This window comes from Choloepus didactylus, chromosome 5, assembly GCF_015220235.1.
Source record: "Choloepus didactylus isolate mChoDid1 chromosome 5, mChoDid1.pri, whole genome shotgun sequence".
NCBI lineage: Eukaryota > Metazoa > Chordata > Mammalia > Pilosa > Megalonychidae > Choloepus > Choloepus didactylus.
The window spans coordinates 166,024,994-166,050,590 of record NC_051311.1 but is presented as its reverse complement, the minus strand read 5'-3'; the positions used below and the strand labels follow the sequence as shown (position 1 = coordinate 166,050,590).

General features: G+C 50.0%; 1 protein-coding gene and 1 pseudogene across 5 annotated transcripts in view; one reads left to right on the top strand and one right to left on the bottom strand.

Annotated features, from left to right (window-relative positions):
* The first annotated feature begins 5,239 nt into the window (after window positions 1-5,239).
* Window positions 5,240-18,166, top strand: LOC119535503 (annotated as a pseudogene).
* Window positions 16,954-25,597, bottom strand: part of LOC119534669 (golgin subfamily A member 2-like) — a 21,207-nt gene continuing 12,563 nt past the window's right edge. For 3 of the 5 annotated variants that reach the window (XM_037837280.1, XM_037837279.1, XM_037837284.1), the window contains 13 exons: window positions 24,935-25,045; window positions 24,609-24,652; window positions 24,424-24,487; window positions 23,944-24,003; window positions 23,685-23,765; window positions 22,465-22,527; window positions 22,285-22,378; window positions 22,074-22,180; window positions 21,088-21,146; window positions 20,630-20,768; window positions 19,795-19,884; window positions 18,496-18,606; window positions 16,954-18,412 (listed from right to left, as the gene is read on the bottom strand). In XM_037837280.1, coding sequence (XP_037693208.1) covers window positions 18,269-18,412; window positions 18,496-18,606; window positions 19,795-19,884; window positions 20,630-20,768; window positions 21,088-21,146; window positions 22,074-22,180; window positions 22,285-22,378; window positions 22,465-22,527; window positions 23,685-23,765; window positions 23,944-24,003; window positions 24,424-24,487; window positions 24,609-24,652; window positions 24,935-25,045 — 1,167 coding nt within the window. In that variant the 3' untranslated portion in view covers window positions 16,954-18,268. The remainder of the gene's footprint in view (window positions 18,413-18,495; window positions 18,607-19,794; window positions 19,885-20,629; window positions 20,769-21,087; window positions 21,147-22,073; window positions 22,181-22,284; window positions 22,379-22,464; window positions 22,528-23,684; window positions 23,766-23,943; window positions 24,004-24,423; window positions 24,488-24,608; window positions 24,653-24,934; window positions 25,046-25,597) is intronic. The other 2 variants (XM_037837282.1, XM_037837283.1) reach the window with 2 other exon arrangements.

Genomic DNA, 25,597 nt, shown 5'->3' with positions numbered 1-25,597 from the left:
TAGCGTACATATATAACAGTGATAACTTTCCAAGTACGATTTCACAAGTAGTTAGCAAATATCAAAGTATGTCATTGGATATGGTTCCACAACTTCAGCCATTACCATTATTGTAAAATATAACGTACAGAAAGGTGTTCTTTCTCATTGTACACCTCAACATGCAGTCATATAGATAATTTCAAAAATTTTTATGCATTAGAGTTCCAGAGTTTCAGTTCTTCCCTTATTATGTAATACAAGATATATACAGAAAGATGAAGAAGTTCAAGGCACAATTCAATGAGCAGCTATAGAGCAAGTCCCAAGGGATACTATAGGCTACAGTTCCACAATGTTGTTTACCTCCTTTCAGCCATTCCAGCACCCAGCATCCAAAAAAATTTATAATTGCATAAATTTTCAGCATTTATAGATCTTTGTTAAATCTTTTCTCATTTGCTGCTACCCCTTCCACCCACTTAAACTCTTTCTCCATCTTCAGGGTTATGTAGACAGTGACTACCATAACTTCTTCATATTGAAACGGGTGTCAACAGTATGGGGAAGGGGGCTGCATCTGATTGTTGTCCTTGAAGGGGCTGTTGCATCTGGGTTTTAGGACTTGTCTCATATAGGAATACTCTGGTGTATTCAAGTTTCTGAGAGATAAAACTTAGTAAGTGAATCTTTTATAGATTCTTAGATAGGGACCTGGGTATTTGGGATTACTTTTGGTAAGAGCATGGCTTACTGTGGCCATTTGGGATATCTGGCTGGAGATTGCATAAGAGTAACCTCCAGGATAGACTCTTGACTCTATTTGGGATCTCTCAGCCACTGTAACCTCAACTTATTACCTTTCTTTTTTGCCCCCCTTTTGGTAAAGGAGGCATTTTCAATCCCTGGCTGCCAGGGCCAGGTCATTCCTGGGAGTCATGTCCCATGTCACCAGGGAGATTAATTCTCCTGGGAGTCATGTCCCTCATTCTCCCTCATTTTTCAAATAAAGTCTTGCTAGATATAAAATTCTTAGTTGACAATTATTTTCTTTCAGCTGTTTAAAATTTCATACCACCACCTTTTGCCTCCATGTTTTCTGATGAGAAACCAGCAGTTAGTTTTATTGGGTTTCCCTTGTACAGAGCTCATTGCTTTTCTCTTTTGCCTTTCAAAACTTTCTCTTTGTCTTTGGCATTAGACAATTTGATAACCATGTGTCTGGGTGTTGTTGTTTTTGAACTTTGCTCATTTGGGTTTGTCACAATTCTTGAATGTGCAAATTCAGCTCTTTTGTTAAATGTGGAAAGTTTTTTGCCAGTGTTTCTTTTAATATTCCTTGTGCTTCTTTTTCCCTTCTCCTTCTGAGATTCCCATAATGCATATATTTTTCTGCTGGATGGTGTCCCACAGGTCTCTTAGATTGTGTTCATTCTTTTTTTTTTTTCCTTTTATCTTCCTGTTCCTCAACCTGAATCCATTCTGTTGTCTTCTCTTCAAATTCACTGATTCTTTTTTCTGACATCTCCCATTTGCTGTTGAAACCATCTACAGAACTTTTCATGTCAGTTTGTGTGTTCTTCAACTCAAGTATTTCTCCAGAGAGATTCTCACATTGTTTGATCATTGTTTTCCTCATGTCCTTTAGTTCTTTCTCCATGTTTTCCTTTATCTCCTTGAGCATATTGAGGGTCATTACTTTAAAGCCTCTGTCCAGTAAGTCCAAAGTCTGGTCTTCTTCATTGTTTCTGTATTTCATCTTTTCCCCTTGGATAGGCTATTGTTTCATTTTTCATTGTTTGTCTTGTAAGGTTGTGTTGAACATTGTGTATTTAAATATTTTAAAGTATTAACCTCTGGGATTTAGTACCTGGGGTGTCCCAAATAGGGATATGACTGAGATTATCTTGAATGCCAGGCATTCAAACAAACCAGAAAAAAGCACCTTGCACCCTTTTGGCAAATTGACTCCACTTTGGCTGGTGGTTTCCTTCCAAGCTTAGCTCTTCTATCAAGCAGATCAGCCCAAGGAGACTGGGAAGTACAGTATACTCTGTCTTATCTGAGCCTGTGTGGAGCCAGAGTCAGGAAGCCTGCTTCTTCTCCTCTATGATACACACAGGGGCTATACTGCTATTTCTGGAACAAAGCCAGCGGCCCACAGTGGGAGTGCAACTGGCTCCACCCTGAGTTATGGAGGAGCCACCAAGGATATGAAGAGGTTCCTCTATGACATTTGAAGCTGTTTTCTTATATCAGCACTTGCCAGGTAAGGCAGTCCTTTAACTGTTTTCCATCATTTGGAAGAAGGTTACTGTCTTTAATATTCCTCTGCTGCCTTTGTCCCAGTGGTATTGGAATAATGCCTGCCCTCAGAGCTGGCCCAAAGAAATCTGAATTAGCTGGTGAAAGGTAGAGATCAGGGATCAGTCCAAACATGTCTGAAGTTTGGTGGACAATTTCTTTATGTCCCACACTGGCACCAGCAATTTGAGCAAAGAGCTGGAACTCCAGTCCTCACTGCTGCCTGTCACCTGGCTTGGGGAAGGGAGACGGTAGCTGTTGTGTGGAAGGTGCTTCTCACTAGTCTTTATCACAATTTATCAGCCTCTTCTTCCCATTCATCCCTGGATGTTGCCTGGTGTTCCCCCAGACTATAGAATTTCAAAGTGATTGATTCAGACTGTTCCTGCCATTTCAATAGTTGTTTTGGTGGGGGACTGATCCCTGGAGCTTCCAACTCTGCCATTTTCCCACAATCCTCTCATCAATATATCCATGGTATCTGATGAGAAATTGACACCAAGTCTTATTGCAGATTCCGTTCGTGAGGAATTGCCTACCTCTGGCTGCTTTCAGAATTTTGTTTTCATCTTTAGCATTTGCCATTTTGATTCTTATATACTTGGAGTAGGTCTGTTTGGATTTAGTGTGTTTAGAGTTTCTTGGCCTTCTTGAATATGTACATTCATGTGTTTTTATAAGATTTAGGAAATCTGGACCATTATGTCCTCAAAAATTCTTTGTGCCTCCTTTTCCTTCTCTCCTTCAGGGACTCCCATAATATGTATATTGGTACAATTCATCTTGTCACAGAGGATGCTTAGGCTTTGATCACTTTTTAAGCAGTTTTATTAAGATAAATACACATACGATACCATCCATCTGAAGTGTACGAGCAGTGTCTTCCACAGAGTTTGCATTCTTCATCACAGGCAATTCTAGAATGTTCTCCACTCCAAAAAGAAAAACCCCACACCCCTCTGCAGTCAACTCTCAATCCTTCTCTTCTTCTCTAGCCCTACATAACCACCAATCTATTTCTGTCAGAAAAACACTTTTCTCTGTCTCTATAAATTTATTTATATTTGCATTCTATACAAATTGAGTCTAACAATATATAGTACTTTTTGTCTATTTTCTTTCAATTAGCATAATGTCCCTGTTTTTATTTTTTATTTTTGCAATTGATGGAAGAATATTCATATATTACTATTTACTGGCATCCATAGTTTGCTTTAGGTGTATTTTTACCCATATACAATCCTATTATTAACACACTGCAATAATATTGTACATTTGTTTTAAGTCATGGAAGAACATACTTATATTTGTACTACTGGCCACATTCATCATCCACAAGAGGGTTCATTATATTTATAAGGTCCCATGTTTCATCCTTTGGCTTTGCTTTTAATGACATACATGATGCTACCCTTTCCCTTTCGACCACAATCACACCTGCATTACCATTGCTCTTAATTTCACTTACTATAATGTGTTACCATCACCTATATCCAATTCCAAACATGTACAGTTTCCTTACAATTTCTGCTGAAGCTAAGCATCAGATCTCCATTTCTGCCCTCATTCTATCTTCTGTGACCTATATTCTAGATATTAACACCATGAGTTTGCTATTATATTTTGATCATATTAGTGTGGTCATCCAATATTTATCCTTTGATGTCACTCAACATAATGTCCTCAAGTTTCATCCTTGTTTTCACATGCTTCAATTTCATTTTTTCTTAAAGCCAAATAATAATCCATCATATGTATAAAACACATTTTGTTTATCCATTCCTCAGTTCATGGGCACCTGGATTGCTTCCATCTTTTGGCAATTGTGATGCCACTCTGAACATCCATGTGCAAATGTCTGTTTTCATCCATGTCTTCAGTCTTCTGAGTATAAACCTAGTAGTGGAATTCCACATCATATGGCAATTCTATGTTTAGCTTCCTGAGGAACTGCCAAACTGTCTTCCATAGCAGCTGTACCATTCTACATTCCCACTAACAGTGAAAAAGTGTTCTATTTCTCCACATCTTTGCAACACTTGCAATTTTCTGTTTTTTTAATGTGGGCCATTCTAGTAGATGTAAAATGATATCTCATTGTAGTTTTGATTTGTATTCTCTTGATACATAGTGATGTTGAACATCTTTTCATATGCTTTTTAGCAATTTATGTATCCTCTTTGGAAAAATGTCTGTCAAGTCTTTTGCCCATTTTTAATTTGGGTTGCTTGTCATTTGCTATTGAGTTGTAGCATCTCTTTATATATTGTGCATATTAAACCTTTATCAGATGTGTGGGTCCAAGTATTTTCTACCATTGAGTAGGCTGTCTTTTCTCTCTCTTGATGAAGTCCTTTGAAATAACAAATGTATTCAATTTTGAAGAGGTCCCACTGATCTATTTTTTTCTTTCATTACTTGTGCTTTGGCTGTAAGGTCTATGAAAACACCTCCTATGACAAAATCTTGAAGATGCTTTTCTACATTTTCTTCTAGGGGTTTTATGGTTCTGGCTCTTATATTTAGGTCTTTGATCCATTTTGGGTTAATACTTGTGTATAGGTGTGAGATAGGGGTCCTCTTTTATTCTTTTAAGAAGGTAAGCAACTTGCTAATATCATACAGCCAGTAGTAACAGAGGCACTCTTCAAACCCAGACCATGCTCTTAACCACTGCACTGTGTCTCTCTCTGTTCCAGGGACAGTGCTCTCTCTAGCATACAAATTGTGGTTCTCTTCAGCCCCAGGCTGGGAGTACTGGGACATGAGGGTGTTTCCAACTACTGAGGAATTTGTTCATTTACTCATCATCTGTCATGTGCCATCCACTATTCCAGCGGATCCACTACAGCCACCTCAAACAGGTTTTGCGCTGCTCAGAAGAGACTCACGGTTGGGAAAGGATTCCTGGGCCTCAATAACACTCCTGGCCTGGAGGACTCAGCAAGACTCAGGTATGCCGGTAGCCGGGGGTCTTCTGAACCTTCTGGATGCAGTAAAACGTCTGGAGGGAAGCCCTCAAAATTCGGTGAGACCCTAACACACAACACTAGAATAGCCACGCCAGGTTTAGCTGGAAGTCCAGTGCTCTATTCATCGCGCTACACAGACACGTATTTGAGACTACCCCTCGCTCAATATTCCTTCTGGAACGGTCCTTTTAGCACTCTAGGAGGGATGCTAGGCTTTTGCTAAACTCTGCCCGGGCTTGAGGCCCGGATTCCACATTCTCAGCTGATGCTGCAGATGACGGCTCTTCTCCCACGACCCCGACGCCCGGGAACTGGCGGTGAAAGATACAGAGCAAAGCTCGCCTGCCACCTCCTAGGTCTCCAGGGTCTCGGAAGCCGGGCGGGGCTCAGCGGCGCGAACTACAACTCCCAGCGTGCCGCGGGGCGGTGGCGCCCGAGGTTGCACGCACGGCGGGCTGGATCCCTCGGCGTCAGTGACCGCCGTGCGCCTTACGCTCTGCGGCGCGCTGGCGGCGTTTAAGTTGCGGATCGTGGTTTGGGTTGCGGGAGGGAAATGGGGGAATGTGTCCGGTCAAGTCGGGGGAGGTAATAGGGGCGGCCCTGCCGCTCTAACTCCCCGCGGGGAGATCTCTTACCTTCCCTCTCTGGGGACGAGGGCGGGCGGCAGGACCCGGGACGGGGGCCCGAGGAATGGGGCGCCCCTCCTCTCCTCGGCCCATCCCGACTTCCGGGAGGGGATCCTGACCCCTGTCCTGGTGGGCTCGGAGAGCCCAGAGGTTCTCCGACCCTGAAGACCCAGGCATCAGTGTTAGGGACGCTGCTGGTTCGGCCCTTCCAGCTTTGGGCTTTCTGCGAGAGGGGCGGGTAGTTTGTAAAGGGCTTCCTTAGGCCCCTGTCATGTCATCATCTGGCTTGGAAGCGCTAAGGCTACTTCACAGCCGTGACCTTCAGCCTCTCCCCAGGAATAGGAGAACCGGAAAGGAAACTGAGTCCCAACTGCTGCCCCTTAAGTAAGTCCGAAAAGCTCCAGGAATAAAGCCTGAGTGTCCTAATCCTAGGCCAGCCCTTGTGGCATAGTCAGCCATTCCCTCCCTCTCAGCCCCAGCCCCCAAGGATTCAGCTGAGCAGCTTGCTGAGTATGTGTGTGGGTGCCTTCAAGGCCCTCTTCCTCTCCCTCAGTCACCTTTACCCCTTGGACGTGCACCTCTCAGGCTCCAACCCCTTTGCACTTCTGTCCTCTATCGCAGGCAGAGCATGGAGCTGCCTGAGACTGTGAACAAGGTCTGAACCTGGTCCCCCTTCTGAGGAAGCTGCTCATTTGGATTTTGAGGCTTGGCTTGATCATCCACAGAACCAACCTGGGTTTCTGGGTTGGGAGTTGAGCTCCCCACCTAGGTAAGAACCCTGAGTGCCAGGAAAGTGGTCTCTATTCTGGCTGAAAGGGGCTCTGACAGCAAGTCTGATTATACCCATTGCCCAGAGGGGGAAACTAGAGCCTAAAGTGGGAGAGGGACTTTCCCAAGGTCACACAGAAAGTGATGGGCAAAGGTGGACTAGGGGACTAGAACCCAGCCTCCTGCCTCTCCCCCATGGACTCCTCACCTTAAGTCCCCTGCCTCTAGCCTGCCTCTCCCAGCCAGCCCTGGAGCCAAGCCTGGAAAGGGACCTCTGTCCTCAGCACTCCCACTCAGTGTGACTAGCTTCACCACAGATTGACCTGTTGGAGTAACAGTTCCCTGGCTGTTTGGCCAGGAGTTGGGGGACCTAGGTTTTGGGTCTGCTGGCTGCCCTATGCCCACAGGCCACAGTGCTGCTTGGGGCATCTCTGGTGGGGGTGCTGCTGTTCTCCGAACTGGTGTTCAAACTCACCTGGACCCAGGTGGGGTTATCCTTGCTGCTCCTTTACCTGGGATCTGGTGGCTGGCACTTTATCTGGATCTTTATCAAGACTGTTAGGAGCAATGTCTTGTAAGTATCATGTCTACCTCTTTGCTCAATCTCCCATGACCTGCCAGGCTTCTAATCCCCCAAATCTCCCCAGACCAGACCCTGTGGCCTCTGCCAGCACAGGGCATCTGGGCCCCAAAGGAGCAGCTTTGCTCCACACCATTTTCCTGGCAGTACCTAGTACCTCCATCTCCAAGGTCAAAATCTCCTCTTGGGGAATCTCTCTGAGTTCCCTAGCATGGAGCAGACTTGGGGCATAGAGTATCCTTCAAACGCCCAGGTGTGTTGCAGGGACACCAGTATCCTATGAGAGGTTGAAGTATCCTATGAGAAAGGCCCTGCCCTCAGGTTGGCATGAGTCAGGGAGGGCATGAGGGGCACTGACATCCTAAAGCAGGGCCCTGAGTCAGATGTCTTGGAGAACCTGCTCCTCCAGGAAAGTCAGACATGGTCCACAGGGGCATCCTGTCCCAGAAACACCTGCTCTCACCTCCTCTGTGCCAGATGCTGGGCTGGGCTCTGGGGCCCAGTGGGAACAAGGCAGGTCCACTCCTGGGCCAGGCTCAGAGTCAGGGAGATAAGAAGGGTACACAGTAAACCCCTAAACTGGCAGTGCCATGTGGACAGAGACCCTGGTGAACTCGCTCCAATGTGTCCCTGTGCCTAGCAGTGACCTGAACCTGCAATAGGTGACTGAGCATTTGTCCATCTGCGTTGATTACAAGATGAGATGTTGAGAGACCGTGGCGCTGAGCTGAGGGAGTGTGGAGCAAGGAGAGAGAGCCTCAGGTCAGGGGCTTGGGAACCAGAGAGGCCTCTTGGAGGAAAAGTAGTCGTACTTGAATTGCACCTCCAAGGAAGTGAGAAGAGGGTATTCCAACCAGAGGGAACAGCATCAGCAAAGGCAGCGAGGTCTGAGAGCTGTGAGAGTTCTGGGGGTCAGAAAGTGGGAGGTGCAGGGAAGGGGGATGTTTCCAGGTGGTTCCACAAATACTGAACTTGCTCTGTGCTTGGTGCTGAGCAGGATACAGGGAAGGAGACAGTGAACAAGACAGAGTCCCTCCCTTGGCAAACTCATCCTTTATTTACTGTGGTAATGAGTGGTGGGGGGCAAGTTCATTTCAGGGACTCTGAGGGGCCCAAAATTAGGAGTTTGAACTTTAACTTGGGGACCGGAAGAGCCCTGCAAGGCTTCTGACAGAGTAGCGGACTCAGAGCAGAGCTTAGAGGGTAGAAGTTGAACTGTGGAGCCAGAGAGGCTTGGTGTTGAAATCCTGGCTTGGCCATATCCCATCTAGGAAGCCCTGGACAAGCCATTGTCCCACTGGAGCCTCAGTTTCCTCCTCTGTACGGTAGAGAGAGTAATCATGCCAGTCTGAGCATTATTGTGAAGAATCAGTGAGATGATGCATGTTGTGGGGCTTACAAAGTACCTGACAGGCAGACGGTGCTCAGAAGTGGCACATCCTGGGCTGTCTGGGGTGTTAGCCCCCACCCCCACCCCCCCAGCAGTCATGGCTCCTTTGCTGTCACAGTGGTGGCCTGGTGCTCCTGAAGGTGAAGGCAAAAGTGTGGTGGGACCCGTGGGAACTGTGGACAGTGCCCATTTTGTTTACTTCGACAGTTTGGTGCCATCCTGACAAGACAACTCTGATCTTTCAGGGCACAGGCACACACTGGACCTTTCCACCAGCTGGATGACTATTCGAGCAGCATGGCCAATTTCCTGCAAGCCCAGGGCCCTCAGGAGATGTGGCTTCCCTCTTCATGGAGAACCACAGTGAGTTCATGGACCTGTGGCTGGGAACGGCCAAGCTGTGCGTGGAGGCGGCACTCATCAACACCAACCTCCAGAGGGGACACCCTGTGCCACTGCCTGACCACCTCCAGGGCAGGGGCCCTCATCTTTGGCAGTGAGATGGTCCCCGGTGAGCCCCAGGAAGGGACCAGTGGTGGTGGTGTGTCCCTTAGGACCTTGTGCAGCCCACCGTCCCCCAGGTGGCAGAGGCTGTGTGGGTCAGTGGTCAAGGGCAGGAGCCCTAGAGTCAGACCACCTGGGCTCTGCTGCTGGTTAACTGCAGATCCCAGTAAGAGACATGAATTTTCTGAACTTCAGTTTCCTGAGGCCGTTAGTACCTCCCTTGCACTGTTTTCAAGAAGATACTTCACCTGAAGTGCTAAGCACAGTGTGGGATGCTGGGCAAACACCCAGATATAATGAGACTCATTAGGCCTCATTTGCCTCATCTGTAAAATGGGAACACAAATCCATTCCCTGCTGTCCTCAGAGCTTGTGTTTTATTTGCTAGTACATTGAGCACTGACAGTGCGCTGAGCTTGGTACTTTAGAACAGCAGCTTTAATCTTCACAAAGATAGGGTAAGGTAGAGATTGTCATATAGGTTTTTATGGATGAGGAGACTGAGGTTCAGTGGAGTTTGAGGAACTCACCAAGGTCACACAGCTGGTGAGTGGAGGGTTTGATCTTGAGCTTGACCACAGTGTCTGTGTTCTTTCTCCCGACACTGCTGTGGTGGTAGGATAATAGACAGGGAAGGTTATTAAGATGCTGAAAGGGGAAGATTTAGTGGGGAGAGGGGAGAGGTTTGGACAAACATGAGGAAGCCAGAGGAAGTGGGGCTGAGCAGGCCAGGACTGGCCCATGCCCAGGGCACAGGATTATCTGGGTGTCTGTGCAGGACCCAGGGGCGCTTGAGAGAAGTTTCCCACTCTCTGAAGGGCTCGAAGGCTGCTGGACTCTGACCCCCCATTTCTCCCTTCTAACTAGACCCATGGAGTAGTTAGTACAGCGGTGAAGTGCTCAAACCTTGGTGTGAGACGTAATTGGCCTTGTATCCCAGGTCCAGCACATTCTAGCTGTGAGCAAGACCCTCCAATTCTCACAGCCTCCACTTCCTCATGTGAAAAACTGGCAGTTACTGGTACCTACTTCATAGGGCCATGTCTGCAGGAGAAGGCATGTAAGGAACCTGCTGTGATGAGAGCCAGCTGCTAATGGGGATGTTGCTGTGATCAGCATCTTCCTTGTTATGAAGTCCCAGGGGCTTTACCATCTCTGAGGGTGGCCCAGTCAGTCTCCCCTGACAACACGGCTGGCACTGACCTGAACAGAGGTCCTGGGACAGGGGGTTTCCTGGACTAGCTGCTGACCTGCCCTGTCTCCCCTACAGCTGTCTGTGAGATCCCTGCTGGCCTGGGTCCCTCACTGAGCCTCTTCTGCTCCGGCCCCTGGGAGCCCAGGGCAGTGCCCTCTGGCACAGAGCACCTGGACCCCTACTGGAAGATGCCCCCAGCACCTGCCCAGTCCCCCTGAGAAGGGCTTCACAGGTGGGTTCCTCACTCCCACAGAGGGGTTCCAAGATGGGCTGAGGACAGAGCACTGACCTTGGGGCCAGAAGATATGGGTACTTCTGTGAGACAATCCAGGGGTCACTGAAGGGTTAATGGGCTAATGTATGCGAAAGTGCCCAGCACACAAAATCCAGTTCTTTGATTTTTTGAACGAGCCGTCCTTGATGCCTGACGTGAGCAAGATCATGTGGGCCCCAGGAAGCTGCAGTGTCCAAATTTTGGCTGGGGGAGGGGGTTAGAGGCAAGACTCTCAGTAATCATCAAGCCCCTTTTCAGTGTAAGACATGCTGGGTCTCTGCCTTGATCTCCCTGCCCTGAGTTGTCTGCCTTCTTCTATGTGCCAGTTTGGATGCATTATGTCTCCCAAAAAGCCATTATCTATGATGTAATCTTGTGTGGGCAGACGTATTGGTGTTGATTAGATTGTAACTCTTTGAGTGTTTCCATGGACATGTGCCCCACCCAACTGTGGATGATGACTCTGGATAATTTCCATGGAGCTGTTACCCCACCCATTCAGGGTGGGTCTGAATTAAATCACTGGAGCCATGTAAATGAGCTGACAAACAGAAGGAACTCAGTGCAGCTGAGAGTGACATTTTGAAGAGGAGCTACAGCCAAGAGGGACACTTTGAAGAATACACTGGAACTGAGAGAGGAACTTCAGCTTACAGAGATGTTTTGAAGATGGCCATTGAAAGCAGACTCTTCCTCCAGGGAAGCTAAGAGAGGACAAACACCCCAAGAGTAACTGAGAGTGACACTTGTGAGGAACTGCAGCCTGGAGAGGAACATCCTGGGAGAAAGCCATTTTGAAACCAGAACTTTGGAGCAGATGCCAGCCACATGCCTTCCCAGTTAACAGAGGTTTTCCGGCCATCCTCCATTGAAGGTACCTGATTGCTGATGTGTTACCTTGAACATTTTATGGCCTTAAGACTGTTAACTGTGGGTTTTATAAAAGCCAATCCATCTCTGGTGTTTTGCATTCCAGCAGCATTAGCAAACTAGAAAACTCTCCCCTCTTCCAGGCAGCCTTCCTGAGCTGCACCTCTCTCCCCCCTACACCCAACCTGCCTTGCTCCTTTGGCTCTCACACTTTTCTGTCTGAAACTGCTCAGCTTGCTGCATTGACTGGTGGCTCAGAGCTTGGACTGTCGAGCCAGATCTGAGTTCATATCCCAGCTCTACCTCTTACCTTCTGTTACTCTGGGAACCTGACCTTGGATTCTCTCAGCCATAAAACTGGGGACAGTAAAAGCACCTAGTTTATAGGATGGCTCTGAAGATCAAAAAAGATACAGTGGGTAAAGCCCTGATGCTAGAGTGTGGCAAGAAGTGCTCAGTAACTGGTCATAGACATTCTTATTTAAGCAAGGGAGCTTGCATGTGTGTTCTGTCTTCTTGATGCTTTTGTCAGCTACCTGAGGGCAGAGACTGGCTGATTCACCCTGGTGCCCTCATGGTGCTGGTGTCCTAATGGTGCCCAGCCTAGGGCTGGCGTATGGCAGGCATTCAGAGAACATGAGATGGTTGCTGTTTAATATGCAGAGTCATCCCACAGAATTCCCAACCTCAGGAACCTCAGGTGTGGTGGGACTGAACCTCATTCAGGAATGATAATGTGACGGTCCTTGCTCAGGCGTGAAGTGTGGGGTAAATAAGTGGTCACTGGTGTAGAAGCTGCCCAGTCTCTTCCTCCGCCTGGAACACCCCACTTCCTGCATAATGCCTACCCACACTCTTAAGGCTTGGCATGGGCATCACCTCCTTCAGGAAGCCCACCCTCGGGCTCCCACCTCCCCTCAAGCCTGTGTCAGGTGCCTCTGCTGTGTGTTGACAGGTCCTGTGCTTTCCACCCTCATCCCAGCACTTTGTGCATACTACTGGAATTGCCTGTGTACTCATCTGACTGTCCCACTAGGCTGTGACCCCCCCTCTAGGGCCGAGACTGTCCCCATCTTAGTCCCTCTTGTATCCCTAGGCTTGGCCCAGGCAATGTTTGTTGAAGAATAAATGCAGGTATTTAGAGCAGACAGCAGTGTCTGGCATCGTCAGAGAAGGCTTTCCAGAAGAGGTGTAATGGGCAGGCACTAAAGGAGGTTCATACGCAGGTGTCCGTCTGTCTGACTCTTTGTCCAGCCCTGTGCCATAATGGGGTGGCTGTGCCCCTTCTCATAGCCACTTGTGTCTGCTTTCTCTCAGATAAGCTCTTATATCTACACATTGGGCACCACGGGTTATGGGACAGGTGCCTGAAGGGTGGGCAGGGCCTTGAATCTCTACTTCTGCCTCTTCAGGGGCCGATGTACTGTACAATCTGGGGGTAGACTTGGCATGATTCTAGGCCCCTAAGGTTGCTCTCACTTCACAACCTCCCAAAGCGCTAAGTCCCTGCCCCTACTAATCTGTCTTCCCAGGGGCTGGCTGTGTGATTCTTTCCTGCACTGAGCCTCCTAGGCTTCACCCTCTCCCCTCCTAGGTATTACCACGTGGCTGCCCTGGTGTACCACGGATTGCGCATGCGGCCAGATGACATTGTTTACGACTGCCTTCCCCTCTGTCGCTCAGCAGGTAAACCTAGGCCTGGCCCCCCCTCCCCAGTCCTCAGGAACTACATCCCCCTTTTCAGGCTCTTTTTTTGTTGTGGTGGAAACACATGAGCTTTGGAGTTGAATCTGGTTTCAAATGCAGACATTGCCATTGACTCCACCTTAGTCGTCTCCCATCTATGAAGTGAGGGTGATCACACCAGCCTCAGGCTGAGTGGTAGCTGCATTCCACAGGGCACCTGGGCAGGTCTGATAGTTCATCTCATTTCCACACGTGTACATGGCATTGCTGCTTGGTTTTAGGTGCTTGGGAGGAGACAGAGTTTGAATAAACATAGTTCCTGCCCCAAGATGCTGAAGAGTTGGTGTGTGTTTGGAGCAGGATGAATGATGGGAACCTACTTAATATAAGAAGTGGCATGATGAGTGTGGAGGAGGGGCAGGGAGCAAGCTTGGCATAGGGGAGAGCCCAGTTATAGGAAACCTGGGAAGGCTTCCTGGAGGAGGCACACCTGAGCCAGACAGATGCCAGGAGAGGTGTGAACTCAGTCCTCCCTGCTGAGTGGCAGTGTTACACAGGTACAGGACACTCAGGGCCACACTGGAGGCCAGTCTGAAGTGTGTGCACTTGATCTTATTGGTGTCTGAGCCAGGCAGAGATCAGTTTGTGTAGAAGGAACAAGAAAGGGAGAGAGAAGGGGAAGGAGGCCTGTTAGGAGGCTGGCCTAGACGAGAGGAGGCTCTGGAGAGAAGGGTCTCCCATCTCCCTGACCTCTGGATTCCACTCCTCTGCCTTCAGGAAACATCGTGGGAATTGGGCAGTGCCTATTTCACGGCATGACAGTGGTGATTCTGAGGAAGTTCTTGGCCTCCAAGTTCTGGGATGACTATATCAAGTACAAGTGCACAGGAAGTGAAAAGGGAATGGACCACCTCTGTCCCCTTGTTACCTTCCCACCAACCCCACTTCAGGGACACCTGTCTTTGAGCTGAGGTGTCCAGTGATTGAGAGCAACATTTCCATTGCTCCTATGGGGAGACTGAGGCCCAGTGAGGGAAAGGATCACACAGCCAGTGCCTGGGAAGACACATTAGTAGGGGCAGGGACTTAGGGCTTTGGGAGGTTGTGAAGTGAGAGCAACCTTAGGGGCCTAGAATCATGCCACGTCTACCCCCAGATTGTACAGTACATCGGCAAGCTGTGCTGTTACCTCCTGAACCAGCCACCCCGGGAAGCAGAAAACTGGCACCAAGTGCACGTGGCACTAGGCAGTGGCCTCTGGCAGTCTATCTGGACTGACTTTTCCAGCTGCTTCTACATCTCCCAGGTGGCTGAGTTCTACAGGGCCATGGAATGCAACTGCAGCCTGGGAAACTTTCACAGTTAGCTGTGTCCCAGGTTGGGGAATGGGCAGAACCATTGTGGGGATGGACCAGAAGGCCCTGTGTGGGCATAGGGGGCGGAGATCCCCTCATCATCTGGTTTCTGGCCCATGGTGGGAGCACCCAGGCACAAGTCATGTTTTTCACAGGTTGGGGCCTGTGGCTTCAACAGCTGCATCCTGACCTTCGTGTACCCCATCTGGCTGGTGCATGTCAATGAGGACACCACAGAGCTGATATGGGGGCCCTATAATGTCTGCTTTCCCTGCCAACCATGTCTGCGTGGGGCTGGAGTTGGGGGTTGTTCCAGGAGAGAGAGCACAGCTGCAGGAGGGTGGGGAGCCCTATTCTGACCAGTGGCCATCAGTCAGTTCTTCTCTTAGTTCTACAAGTCTCTCATTTCTTCCATCCATCCATTCATTCCTTCACCATCCATCCATCCATCCATCCATCCATCCATCCCTCCATCAGTCCATTCATTCATTTTCGTGTTGACTCGATAAGACTCTCCAGGCTGCCCTGTTTGATCCCGGCTCAGCCACTTGGCTCTGGGACACGGACGAGTTATTGAGCCTTTCTGCCTGAGTTTCCTCATCGGCAAATGGGGATGAAAGCAGCACCCACTCCATCAGGCTGACCTGAGGATTAGCTGTGACAGTGTAAAGCTCCTCCAGGCACAGACGAGGGGCTCGGTGAGCACTAGCTTTGCTCAGACTGTCCACGTGGAACTTGGCCACCCATTGTTTATTTGTTCATCTTCCCATGCATTCAGTGACAGACATTACTGAGGGTCTACCAGTGTCAGAGATGCCCAGATAAGCTCCCTGCCCTGAGGGTGCTCCTGGGCTACGGGGAGAAATGGGGCATTTCCTGGGAAGCAGTGTGAATGGAAGTTAGATCAGGACACAGGGTGTGTTCAGGGGTGGAAGGAACAGGTGGAAGAGACAACCTGGGGGTGTTTCCAAATCCGACTCTGCCTTCCCTGCCCCCAGGTGAGCCAGGGCAGCTGGTGGGCCACATCCTCCAGCAGGACCCCCTGTGCCGCTTCGACAGCTACCTCAACCAAGGTGACAGTAACAAGAAGATCACCAAGGATGGCTTCAGGAAAGAGGACCAGGCCTACCTCACCTGTGGGCGGACACCTCTCCCCAGCTCTTCACAGCCCCCTTCCTCCCTTAGTAGCCCCTTCCTGGGGGAGAAAGGAATGAGGGGAACTCCCCGCCGCCTTCAGAGAACACCTCCCTAGGTCTCCCCCACTTCCAGGCCTTGTGGTAAACAAATCCTTGGGATCCAGCGAGGACTGCCTGGTCTACACCTCTGAGTCAGGAGCCAGGGCAGGCCCAAGCTCTGCCACACACCACCCCTCCCTAGGCGATGTGCTGGTGATGGACGAGCTGGGCTGCCTGTGCTTCTGAGACAGCACTGGGGACACGTTCCACTGGAAGGAGAGAACGTGTCCGCCATGGAGGGCACACTCAGCTGCCTGCGGGACATGGCCAGTGTGGCCGTTTGTGGTGTCGAGGTGCCAGGTGTGTGGGGGAAGGCATGGGTGGGCAGGTGGAGGGTCAGCTGGCCAGTACCACCCAGGGGCTCCCTGCCACCAGCTGCTCACTGTCCACCTTACTGCCTCCAGGAACTGAGGGTCGGGCCAGAATGGCTGCTCTGGCCAACCCCACTGGCAGCTGTGACCTGGAGCACTTTGCTCAGGTCCTAGAGAAGGAGCTGCCCCTGTACACATGCCCCATCTTCCTGTGCTTCCTGCCTGAGTTGCACAAAACAGGTCTCTCCCAAAACCCACTCCAACTCTCAGGTTTTAAATCTAGCCCCTTGCCTGTTTCCTTCTAGAAAAACCTGGGTGGTTGCCATTTGACCCTCACCCTCAGCCCTACTGGGTAGTGGTAAACTGACCTCCCATTGTATGGGTGAGCAGACTGAGCCTTCAGAGAGAGGAGGTCCATTCGTTCATTAATGGAACAAATATCTGTTGGGTGCCCACTGGGAGCCAGTCACTGTACTAGGCCTTGGGGATACAGGGAATAAGTTTTGACAGGGCCTTTGCCTTCTTGAAGGTTCTAGAGTAGTGCAGGTGGCTGTAGGAAAAGGAATTCCAAAGATGGTGGATGGAATAGAAGTGACCAGGCTTCGACAAAGCAGATGAAAGGGGTTTGGCCTACTGCTGGGATAACTGGGACGTTCCCCTGGAAGGAAATGTTTAAGCTGAGACAGGAATGCAAAGGAAGATTTTATGGGGAGAGGGAGGCATTCCAGGCTGTGGAACAGCAAGCACAAAGCTCCTGAAGCAGGAAGGAGCTTGGGGGCTGGAGGAATGAAAGGAGGCCCCTGAAGCTGGAGCAGAGAGTGAGGGGTGGGCCGAGGAGTGTGGTGGGATGGAGAGGCCAGCAGGGGCCAGAACCCAGGGCAAGAGCTCAGCTGCTGTGTGCAGAGGAGAGGACTATAGGTGGGGAGAGGAGTGCAAGGGCTGTCACAGACATCTGGGTGAGAGACGAGCAGTTTGCCCTCTCCCACCAGCAGGGCAATGCCATCCTTCCAGCTGTTGGTCTGCTGAGGCCTCTCGGAAGTTCTCTGGTGGGTGCCTAGAAGCACTGAGGCTTGTGCCCAGACCCTGGCCCTTTCTTGCTCTCCCCACTACTCAGCCTCTGACCACATCTGCCTGGGTGCCTCCCATGGGGTCCTCATGGCAACTCCTGCCCCCTGGTGAAAGCGTTTCCCTGATGATCTGGCCCCTGCCCAATAGTGGGCACCTAGGCCTCTGAAGCAGGGGGTGGGTCTTGGGCTTCAGTGTAGCCCAGGGTGGGGACGCTAGTGCTGAACTCTTGACCAAGACTGGGAGTTTCCTGAGAATTGGATGGCCACTGTGGCTTCTTGTCCAGAAGAGCCAGGAAGCTATCAGACTTAGGATTTCAGATAGGCTTTGCTGCAGAACAAACCACCACAAAACCTAATTATAGCCTAAAATAATGACTGTATTTGCTCATGAGTCTAAGAATTGGGGGTGAAGCTCAGCTCAGCGGTCCTTCAGTTGGCCTCACCTGGGGTCGTGCAAAGAGCTGCAGTCATGTGGTGACTCAGCTGCGGCTGGAAAGTCTAAGGTGGCATTACTCCACGGCAGGCTCTCAGCTGGTGGGTTTTGCAGCATTGCCCAACAGATCTTTCTGAGTGATGGAAAGGTTTCACATGGGGTATATTGAGGAGAGCCACCTGGCAGAGGAGAGAATGCAGAGAGCAAGGAGGAATGCGAGCAGGTTGCCCTGGGTAGGGCAGGGAAGGTTTGGGGAATCTTCAAAGGCCACAGAGGAGTTTTGACTTGTTGGGACTCAGTGCTATGGGCAGTAGGGAGCCATGGAAGACTCTTGGGCTGAAAAGTGACAGCCAGACCCCAAGAAAGCAAGCCCTGCCCCTTATGGAACAGGGTGGATGGTCCTCTGAGCCTGCCGGTGTGCAGGGAGCTGCTGCAAGTGCCTTCTGTGTGCGGATGAGCTTCTGTGTTGTGACTCAGCCCATGCGTGCCCTTCAGTGTGCCCAGTGGCTGTGTGCCCCAGGTCTGTGCTGCATGTACCAGCCAGTAGGGTGCTGGGCTGCTGGGGGTGGTGGAGAAGGGGCAGTATGGAGGGCACTGGGAGGTGAATGTGTGGTAGAAAAGGGGGGGCAGGCAAGGAGGCAGGGGAGGGGCGGTAGGGAAGAAGTGGGGCAGATTCCCCGGCCCCAGGTCATCGGGCTTTGCCTGCTAGTGTCAGGATCTTAGATCACTAGGATCTTTAGCTCTTCATTAGCCCGGTAAAAGAAGGGGATGCAGGGATTATTGCCCAGGCCCAGGTGATGTTCCAGCTCTTCCATCTGCTCCTTCATGGCCACTTTTTCATCCATGAGGTGGATAAACTGTTCCTGGAGCCAAAATGACAGGGTCAGGGCACAGCAGCGATCTGCCCCCAACCCTTGTTGGTCCATGTCAGGAGACACTCACTCACCTGCAGCTTTTCCATGGCCACCTGTAGGGCCTGGTAGGTCTCCCCAGACACGCTGTCCCCACTGGTCCTGGGGGGAGGAGGGGCCTCCGGCTCAGGCTGAGATGAGCTCACCTGGAGTGACAAGTGCTAGAGGTGAACATTTTGCTCCTTCAGCTGCCCCTGCAGATGTGCATATTCTTTTTAGAACTGGCTACAGCCAAGTTCAGAAAAGCCACCTGCAGGCAAGAAGTGCTTGTGTGGGGGGAATACTGAGGAAGAGGGTTACACAGTGAAGCTGAGAGGAGCCCTCCCCTCTCTGGGCCTCAGTGTGCTCACCTGTTGTTCAATGGCTGGGGTAGTGTCTGACCCACCAGCCCCCAGGGGAGGGGGAAGGACCAAGGGAAATCAGAGGGCAAGGAAACCAAGAGAAAATGTTCGTCTCCTCACAAAGTTAAGATAACTGATGGTAGAGATGTCAAATGAATAGTGACCAGCACAGCCCACATGGGAATCCACGTCTGACTGCAAGGAGCCTCCCATCATATCACTGTCTCTGTCCCTATAACCAGGGACTCAGTGCCTCAAGCCAGGAAAATGACCTATGGCCCAGGGTTACCCATCCTAAAGTCAGAGAGCCTGGGGTAATGAATAGTCCCAGGCTCTGCAGGACTCTAGGGTCACTTGTCCTCCCAGGCTGGAGCTGGCTCTCTTGTCCCCCAGAACCCAACTTCATCCCTGTTCCAAGCACTACCCATCCCCACCCCCTGCCCTGAGGATGGTGCCCATCTACTAAGCCTTTGTCCAAGCAGGGCAGGGGTTACCATTTCTTTAAGTTCTGCCAGCTTTTCCTGCAGCTGACCCAGCTTCTTGGCCTCCTTTTTCTTAACATACTGTTCTCACTACCATCTCCCATCTCCCTTTCTACCCCCACCTCCAAAAAAGCAAAACACACAACGCCTTTGGCTACACAACATAGCAAGAAATAGGATTCCCATTTTACAGCTGTGTAAATAGAAGCCTAGAAAGATCAAGTGACCTCTGTGTGTGTGTGTGTGTGTGTGTGTGTGTGTGTGTGTGTGTGTGTGTGTGTGTGTGAAGGGTCAGAGCTTATCTCCTCACATAAATGCTGTACCTTCTTCTGCAAATGGCACTCTGTTATTTCAGAGCTTCTGCATAGCTAGCTCTCTCTAATTGCAGAAGCTTAGTGATTCTGTAAACTGCAGGAATGGGCCCAGAAGTTAGGAGGGGCTGTCACTGGGCTTCGCCTGCTCCTGGCCACCTGGGGTTCTCCTCCCACACCCCACCCTCTGTAAACCTCACCTCCCCAACATGCATCTCCAGCTGCACCCGCTCCTCCAGGGCCTGCTGTAACTGCTGGGGGCTCTCAGGGACTCCAGGCTGGAGAGGTAACTGGATGGAGAAAAACGAGGTTAGATCTGAGGCTGTTTCACAGGATGCACCCCCCTCCCCAAAAGGGGTTTGAGCTAGGATCAACAGAAACTAAGACTCAGTGAAGTTCTCTACCCTCTTGTTATTATCTTCATGTACATAGATCTTGGTTTTAATGACTAAAATCATATACATTAGTGAAAAATTCAAACAATATCTAAGTGTTGACTATTTAATCAAGAGGGTGATGGAATGCATGGGAAATATGTGAAGGAACTGGGGCTGTTTAGTTCAGAAAACAAGGGAACCCACACAAGCCCCTTTCAAGTATCTGAAAGCCTATCCTGGGGAAGAGAGAGACATTTCCTGGGTTGCTCCAGAGGGAAGGTACATGAAGACAGAGTATATAGTTCAGTGTGAAGAAACAGCTGGAGAAGAAGAGCTCTGACCCAACACTCTGACAGCCTGGTGGTTACTTAGCCAGAGTGTTGGCTTGGGCCCAGGGGAAAGTAAATAGACTGCAGGGCCAACTTTATAATCTCTAAAATGATGGATTTCAACCAGGATGCTTGAAGGAAAAAAGCCCTATTCCTGAGATTCTGGGCAGGGCACTATTCTGGATTTTTATCATTCTCTGGAGATTCTATAGCAGGACCAGAACATGGATCCAAAGTTCCCAGCTCTTGGCTGAAGGCCAGGATGATCCCCTAGTCCCCAGGCCCCAGCTGGATGGGACCCAGACTCCCTAGGGCTCCCAGCCCCTCACCAGTGGCATGAGTTCTGCCGTCTCCAGTTTGTTGCACAGCTCCTCCATCCCATGCTGCGTGGCTGGCTTTTCCTCGAGCAAAACCCGAAGTGCCTCTTTCAATTTTAAGTTCTGCCACTTCAGGTCCTCTTTGTTTTTGCTGTGGCCAGTGGCAGTGGAGAAAGGCATGAATAAAGAACAGAAAGGATCACTTTGGCGATCAACCCACCTGCCCTTGGCACAGAACTATGCACCTGTGGCAGTGGAAGGGACCCTAGAAATCAAAAGATTTACAAGTGGCCGGCCAGAGAGGACATGAGTTGTCAAAGGTGACAGAAGCTGGTGGCACAGCTGGGACTAGCCTGACTCTGCACATTTCCAAATCTGTGCTACCCTCCTCACCATGCCCACCTATAGACCCCTTCGACTTACCACCACCCTCCAGGGCTAAGGTCCCAACCTGCCTTCCCCCATCCTACCTTTCTTTATATAACTTCAGTTTGAGGTTTTCACACTCCATGGTTAACTCTTTGTTGTTCTACAAACAGAAAAGTTACATCAGCATTTGGCAAGTGCAAGGTGCAGCCAAGAACAAAAACTAACTCTTCCTCACCCTGAATCACACTACATTTTTCAAAGTATTTCTAACCCCATGTTCTCTGCTTGCAATAAGAACTCAGTAAGGATGCAAGAAGCAGGTCAAGTGAACTAATTTAGAGCTAGTAAATGGAGTTCCAGAAATATCAGATAATATCTGCTACTATTGTTATTACTATTGTCATTGTTTGACCAGCCAACATTTGAGTCCTTTACCAGGCACCATGCAAACAAATTATAGACACAATACCGTTTATTCCTCACAACCACGATAAGTGGCAGTTACTATTATCCCCATTTTACAGACAGCAAACCCCCTGAATTAAATCCCTCGCTTAAGGTCACACAGGCAGAACTGGGATTTGAACATCCAGCTCTGTCTGACCCTATAACCACATTTTTTTCTTGTGAAGGAGGGTAGACATGAAGGGGGAAATTAAATTTGTATTTTAACCTTTTGTTCAGTCTTTGAGTGGATAATACATTCACCTGGTCCGAAGGTACAGAAGTGAAGTGTCTCCTAGTGGCCCTGTTCCTCTCCTGAGTTTTCAATGAATCCTTTAGGACACATTTTATATGTCTTCAACCATAGATAAAAATGTGAATATAAATACATACACCCCCAATTTCTACACCAATGCTGTTCTGCACCTTCATTTGTCCCTTCTCCTGGGGCCCTACCCAGGTAATGGCAGGGCTCAAACTCAGGCTCCCGGCTCCAGATCCAGTGCTCCCTCTAGGAAAGCACCCCAAACCATGTTAACTAAAGCAGGAAGAAACGTCCCCTGTTGCTTTCTAGCATCAAGGCTCTCCATCCTGCAGAAGGGACCTTTAGGCCAACTGCCCCATCAGGGAAGCTGGGGCTCACCCTGTCCATCTGCCTCAGCTGAGTGGAGACAGCAGACAGGGTCCGCTCCAGCTCTCCTATGTGCTGACAGGAAGACAGCAGGCGATTCATGAGATCCTCTGACTCTCCTGGAATGAGAGAGATACAGAGATGGAAGCCAAAAGAAGGAATCCCACTGGAAGGCTGACCATGTGACAGGGTGAAGGATGAAGGGGTTGTCCCAGACTCCTACCTGCTTTCTGCCTGACTGCCTGCTGGGTGCGAGTCAGGGCCGTATATAACTCGGCCTTCTCAGCCACTAGAATCCCAATGGTCTGGATTTGAACCTTTGGGAGAAAAGCCAAACAAGTCCCAGAAAAGAGTAAAAGAAATGTTTCCTAGGACATGAAGGAACACCATAGAGTCTACTTACCTGAAGCTGTTCCCTTAGATCTCCCTGCTCCTTTGAAAAATTTCGCTCAAATTCTTCCTTCTCCTGTAGGATGGGGGATAGGGGTAGGGGACAGCCCTTACTGGGAGGAAGCAGAGATGGAACAGCAAAGCACATGCCCCCGTGGCCAAGGAAGGGCCCACCAGTGAGACCAGATTATCAGGAACTCTGGCGGGGCAGAAGAGGGGTGGGGTAGGAGCCCTTTATTTCTGCAGACTGGGAATGGGCAAGAGACTGGAGCCTTTACATCTGAACCCTCCCCATACCCATCAGCCATGTAATAAGCAAGCAAGGGAACCATGTTACTTTCTCCAGCTGATCCAATGCATCTTGTTTCTGCTGTTTCTGTGGAGGGAGCAAAGCTAGGTGTCTGAGGTTGTTCCCCTTTACTACATTCCCCAGACCAAGTAAGGAGGGGCAGGTAGGGGCAAGGAATGGATTTTTAAGAAAAAGTTCTCAGACCCTATGGAGACTTTAGAGAAACTCTTCTCAAGTTCCCAAGAAAAGAGAACTTGGGTCTTCCTTGGTTGTCTCTCACAGCTATGGAACTGAAAGTCTGAACCTGGAGTCCTTCTAAAGGACAATAACATAAACCTCTAGAAATGGAGGCTGAGAAGGGAAGGACAACCCACCTGCCAGCTCATGACTTGGAAAGGTGCATTCACCCAGCAGGTGTTTACTCAGCACATACTATGGGCCAGGTACTACCCATAATAGCAGGGATACAGGAATGCAAAGGACAAGACCCCCACATTCCCTAACATCTTCATTTCAGTGGACCTTTACATTTTATTTTTAGACCTAAAAGACATCTTAATTCTACTGCCTCAAGAAACTGAAGCCCAGGGAAGAGAGGTAACTTGTCCAAAGTGAAACGAAGCAGATTAGGTGTTAAGTCAGGGCTGGACACAGGGCTCCTGACAACCAGTGAGGTTAGTGCTTCCAGTGAGAGGCCACAGCACAGGGAAGGGTGGGGAGGAGTCAGGCAGGGGTGTTGGAGAAGAGGCTGGGTAAAGAGGGCAGCAACAGAAAGAGCCAGGCTGCATGCTCAGGATCTGGGTCCCTCCAGCTGAGACCTAGGCCCCCCAGCACCCCATTCTCTCTTGGTACCAGGGATCCCAGCCCCTTTCTTCAGAGACCTATTGGGAAACTGGAGCCCATGGTTGACAGGATGTCCTCAGGGGACCCCACTGAACTCTTACCAATTCCTCTATCTGGTTAGTGAGTTGCTTGTTTATAAGACTGCTGGAATCCAGGGCTACTGAGAGCCCTTGGCATCGGTGCTGAGGCACATGCAGAGAAGAGGAGGAGTGGGAAGAGAGTTGGGGGAGAGGTAGAGCAATCAGGGTTGGGGGTGTCTGGTGCTGTCTCAGCTGGCAGCTGGGTACCCAGCCCCCACTGTGGGAGGAAATGGGGAGACTGGCCTGCAGGGTCACTGGGCCACAGTCCAGGGCCACTTACCTCCAGATCTTTCATCTTAGCAGAAGATGCTAGGCCCTCCCGATTGATGTAGGATGAAGACTAGAAGAGATTGAAAGAGCTCACATGGAGATGCTCATTGTCCCCAGCCATGTCTAAGCCCTCTGACTTCCTTTCTTCCCCACCAACTGGCAAGAGATTTTCTGCCAAACTTGGGCCCCTCTTCTTGTAATCCCTTATATGCCATATTTTCATGGTTCTTATCTTCCCATCCTTCCTCCCCTCCTAAGTAGCTCTCATTTTGTACTTTTTGCAGTAGGATGAGATGTAACTTATGGCCCAACTCTTACAGCATTGAAAAAGGAGGCTCAGAGAAGGACTGACCAAACATTACCCACCAAGTCAGTAGGCCCCATGATCTTTCCACAATACTGTGCTGCTCTCCCTATTGTGAAGGAGGTTTCTTTCTATCCTACTTTCCTTCATCGTCTCTCCACTCCTGGGCCCCAATTTCTGGCATACCTCAGACACGAGCCCATTGAGCTCCTGGGAAATCTGTTGCAGGCTCTCAGTAGATGACACGGTCCTGAGGATGAAGGCACGTGGGTCAGGGTTAAAGGCAACTCACAGGAAAGAGAGGGTCATGGGCAGTGGCACATCCCAACACTCACAGTCTAGGGACTGCTGCCCCCATAAGAGACACTCACTTGTTTTCATCCAAGGTGAGAGGACCATTGTCTGCATCATAGATCTATTTGGGAAGAAATGCTTGAGGTGTTCATTCAGTTTCCGATAAGAATTGCATGAGGTAGGGTAAACCAAGCAAACTCCAGTAACCTCACCCCTTTCCCAGACCTTAAGGAAAAGCCCAGTGTTGGGCTCCCCAATCCCAGCCCTCAGGAAGAAAGCTTGGCTCTAGGAACCAAGTTACCCAGAGAAAGCAGAGGAGAATCCAAAGTAGGTATAGACTTCTAGGAAGGAGGGGTGGTGAAGATACAGTGGGGCAGCAGGGAAAGGAGGAAGAGGTGCAAACCTTAGGTGATGCCATGCTAGTACACGGGGAACTAGCACAGAGGAGACGGACACCGCCAGGAAGTACGGTGTCATCAGCAGATGAAGCAGGAGTGGCGCGGTCTTTGGGCGCCTGTCACAGAACAGAGCAGGGGTTAGGGGGACATGCAGGAAAGAGGGCGCTGGGATCCTATGGCAGTGAGGCCATGGACACGGGTGCGGAGTGAGTAGGACAGGTGTTGGTGCCATTGGAGTGACTGTCACACATGCTGGCAGCCTTTCTGGGGCATGGACACGGCTCGCCCAGGCCTCTGGCCACTCGGCAGCATTTGGGCAGCAAAACTCAAAGCAGAGCCTGCACAGACTCCTTCATGAGGACATGAGGACTTTGTTCTCCCGGGGGCTGAGGAACAGTTTCAGGCTCTGACCTGTGACAGCCACAGCAGGTAGAAGGAAGGTATGTCAAAGTCGGGGAGAAGAAAGACATTATTCTTTCAGAAAGGTAGTTTATGCCCAGAGTGACCCTAACCCTCGGCCCCTGCTGGGCAGAGGAGGGCAGTGAGAGAGAGGTAGACATGATCAACATAGCCAGCTGCCTTTTTCTTGGGTTGTCCTCCTCCTTTCTTCCTTCTCTCATGGGAAAGATGGTAGACAAGCCGATGCTTGACAAGGGAAGACACTGAGG